This window comes from Cryptomeria japonica, unplaced genomic scaffold, assembly GCF_030272615.1.
Source record: "Cryptomeria japonica unplaced genomic scaffold, Sugi_1.0 HiC_scaffold_187, whole genome shotgun sequence".
NCBI classification, from domain to species: Eukaryota; Viridiplantae; Streptophyta; class Pinopsida; order Cupressales; family Cupressaceae; genus Cryptomeria; species Cryptomeria japonica.
Window position 1 is genome coordinate 129,245 of NW_026729009.1, and position 3,564 is coordinate 132,808.

The 3,564-nt window shown below is 36.5% G+C and overlaps 1 protein-coding gene across 1 annotated transcript; it reads left to right on the forward strand.

Annotated features, from left to right (window-relative positions):
- Positions 1-984: 984 nt before the first annotated feature.
- Positions 985-3,200, forward strand: LOC131073301 (endoglucanase 16-like). Its single transcript, XM_059215556.1, has 8 exons — positions 985-1,191; positions 1,309-1,521; positions 1,607-1,807; positions 1,947-2,024; positions 2,115-2,267; positions 2,359-2,467; positions 2,615-2,778; positions 2,853-3,200. The coding sequence occupies exons 1-8, from the start codon at positions 985-987 to the stop codon at positions 3,198-3,200; spliced, it is 1,473 nt and encodes a 490-aa protein (XP_059071539.1).
- The last annotated feature ends 364 nt before the right edge of the window (positions 3,201-3,564 follow it).

Below are 3,564 nucleotides of genomic sequence, written 5' to 3' on the forward strand. Positions count from 1 at the left end.
GATTGAGGAAACCAACATGCGAGCACTAGAGAAACTAAGATTGATCTAACAATAGTAGGTCTTATATGGCCTACCACTCCTTATTGAGAAACTCTTGTTTTACTTCAAATGACTTTTCACTACGGAAGAGGCTTGAACCAGCCACTGCAAGCAAAGGAGGATACAAGTAGGGAGTGTCCTCTAAATGGCTTTTCTTTTTTTGAACTAGAGTGGTGAGAACTATGATGAGGCTAAAGACCAGCTTATTGCAACTTTCATTTCTCTTTTCTCTTATGCAACTCCTATTGAAAATATTGAATAATAATGACTATACTATTGACAAATACCTTACAATAAACAATTAAATTCAGATTGTATTTTTTAAAGTATAGTATAACATCATGTAAACCAAAAATATTTTTCCAATACTTGATACAAATATATAATACAATAATTACTTACTACACGTATGTATATTATATTAAAGCATTAATCCTAAAACCGAATTTTAACAATAGTATTATATCTTAAATCAAACTACAAACTTTCACCTGCCTTAGCCTGTAATTAGAATCGTTTTCTCCCTTACTATTCATCAACGAACAACGATAATTACTAACGGTAGCATTGCGGTGCAGACGGAAAATAATACAAATCAAAACAAATGCTAAAACTTATAATTCTTGTGAACAAGAACAAATCAAAATTGAAGGTAAAACGTATATATCTTGTGAAACGTATAATTCTTGTGAACAACAATCGAAAAAAAGACAAATGATATAAGGCATCAACCTGATTTCTCGTATTAACTGTTTGAGGTGCTGAGTATTTATCGTTTATTTTGTGGTGTCCCATGCTCTAAATCTTGCAGTTCCCATGCATTACTCAGCAACAGAAACTCATACACAGTCCTCGTGATAAATACTAGCTTTATCCCACGACTAACAAGTCTATAAATTTAGCGCACAATTCTAAATTGCATATCAAAGAAAGAAGAGAATCCATATGGCCAAGGCAATGGAAGCGCTTTTGGCAGTGGTGTTGTTGCTGTTTTGTGGTGAGTGGCAGGTGGTTCGTGGAGAATTCGATTACAGAGATGCTCTATCTAAGTCTATCCTCTTTCTAGAGGCCCAACGATCCGGTAAACTCCCACAATCTCAGCGAGTAAAGTGGAGAGGAGATTCTGGCCTCACAGATGGGAAGTTGCAAAACGTAAGTAGAAGCAGAAATAAATCCCTATTCAATTTATTTAGAAATAAAAATAGAAGTGGATCATACTATCATTCCAAATTGACTCCATACAAAATTTTATGTGCAACTCAACTGCAGGTTGATTTAGCTGGGGGTTACTACGATGCAGGCGATAACGTGAAATATGGGCTTCCCATGGCATTCACTATCACCACACTCGCTTGGGGCACACTGGATTATGGGAAAGAGTTGAAAGCTGCAGGAGAGATTCAGAATGCAAGGGACGCTATTAGATGGGGAACTGACTACTTTCTCAAGGCTAGTGCAACTCCAAATGAATTATGGGTTCAGGTAAAGAAATCTAATCTAAAATATTCAGCATTCATTCTTCAAGATTATGAAAAACTGACGAGGTTGATCTTGATGCATGAAATAGGTGGGTGATCCCCAGGCAGACCATAATTGTTGGGAGCGTCCAGAAGATATGGACACTCCTCGATCTCTTTACAAGATTGATAAAGACACCCCTGGATCAGAAATTGCAGCAGAAACGGCCGCAGCCTTGGCTGCCTCCTCCATTGTTTTCAGATTCACAAACCCTCGTTACTCACACCTTCTCCTCCAACGTTCTCAATCGGTATGTTTGGGTGCTCAAGTAAAATAGAAAACATAGCTGTTAACTAACACAGCAAAATCAACAAGTTTCATCCATCCATTTTGAGAAAAACCTTATACATCCATCTTCTTTCTAACCGGCCATTCATGTTTCCCTTCAGCTCTTCAGCTTTGCCGATCGATACAAGGGCACCTACGGAGGAGAGTGTCCATTTTATTGCTCTGTTTCAGGCTACAATGTAAGAAGACTTTGGTTTTCTCTTAACATATGCACTTGTAACCAGAATTTGGTTTTCTTTTAACATATGCACTTGTAAATATGATCTCAGGACGAGCTTCTATGGGCTGCATCTTGGCTATACAGAGCTACCAAATCCTCATATTATTCCAACTATATTATCCAGCACGACGATGTAAAGGCATATGTTAATGAATTCAACTGGGACCTCAAATATGCTGGAGTTCAAGTGCTTCTAACAGACGTAAGCGTAGACTGATTGGTGCAATTTTTTAAATAAAATGTAATATAAACATACTCTAGCTTAAAGCTAACTTATGCACTTCACCAACCAGTTATATTTCCAAGGGGAAGCTCAATTCTCAGCCTATAGAAGTAATGCAGAACGCTTTGTTTGTTCACTTCTTCCAGGCAGTCCCATTCGTTCTGTTAAAACCACCCCAGGTGAACTCTCTATCTCTTCACCAGTACCACTAACAATCAATCCTTTTTCTAGTCACAACCATATAAATCCTCTGTTACTACTCCTCTTCTAATCATAGCCCTCAAAATTCTCTTAGTGATATCTGTAATACAATTCTTTTGTTACAGGAGGTTTGTTGTATGTTAGAGATGGCGCCAACACTCAATATGTTACCAGTGCTGCTTTTTTGATGGCAAGATACAGTGATTTACTATCAGCTAAGAAGCGAACATTGTCATGCGGCAACACTCTCTTTAAACCCAACGACGTTATGGGCTTCGCAAAGCTACAAGTAAGCACACTACATTATCTGTTTTTGTATTTTGGAGCATACAATATAACGAATCCTAATCATATCCTTTGCAGATTGATTATTTATTAGGAAGGAATCCTCTGGGCATTTCATATATGGTAGGATACGGTTCCAAATATCCAAGGCAACCACATCACAGAGGAGCATCTGTAGTTTCCATTCATCAACAACCAAGGAAGATCAAATGCATTGAAGGTTTTATGAACTGGTTTCACAAAGATTCTTCCAATCCAAACACACTAATTGGGGCAATAGTGGGGGGCCCAGATAAATATGATCGTTTTGTAGACCTCAGGACCAAATCTAGCATGCTTGAACCTACAACATACATAAATTCTCCTCTTGTGGGTGTTCTTGCAAAATTGTACAGAATGACATGCAAAACTAACAGGCAGTGTTGATTTTCTTGGACATCAAAGAACTAGGAAAAATCTTTCCATCAATCATTGGAAATGACAGATTATGTTGCACTAGAGTATTTACAATTGTGGGAGGCTATATGAGAAAAGGTCCCCAAGATGAATCATGTCATTATTAACACAATAAAAATTATTATTTTCAAGTTACAGCTTTTATGTTGGTTCTAAAGTAAAAAATATATAAATCTATTTATGTTAGAATTAGAATTGAATATTATTAATAGTTTATGTTTTAATATAATAAAAAAGTGATATTATTAATTTTTTTGTTATGCTGATAGGTATTATACAATTTCATTAGGGGTAGTTAGAATTTGTATACATACAAATTTCTCCTTAAATCACA

Excerpts from the sequence above, each read along its gene's own strand:
- LOC131073301 (XM_059215556.1), top strand. The coding sequence starts at position 985 with ATGGCCAAGGCAATGGAAGCGCTTTTGGCAGTGGTGTTGTTGCTGTTT. Across the intron at positions 2,025-2,114 it reads GCTCTGTTTCAGGCTACAAT|GACGAGCTTCTATGGGCTGC; the intron begins GTAAGAAGACTT and ends ATATGATCTCAG. Across the intron at positions 2,779-2,852 it reads TGGGCTTCGCAAAGCTACAA|ATTGATTATTTATTAGGAAG; the intron begins GTAAGCACACTA and ends TATCCTTTGCAG.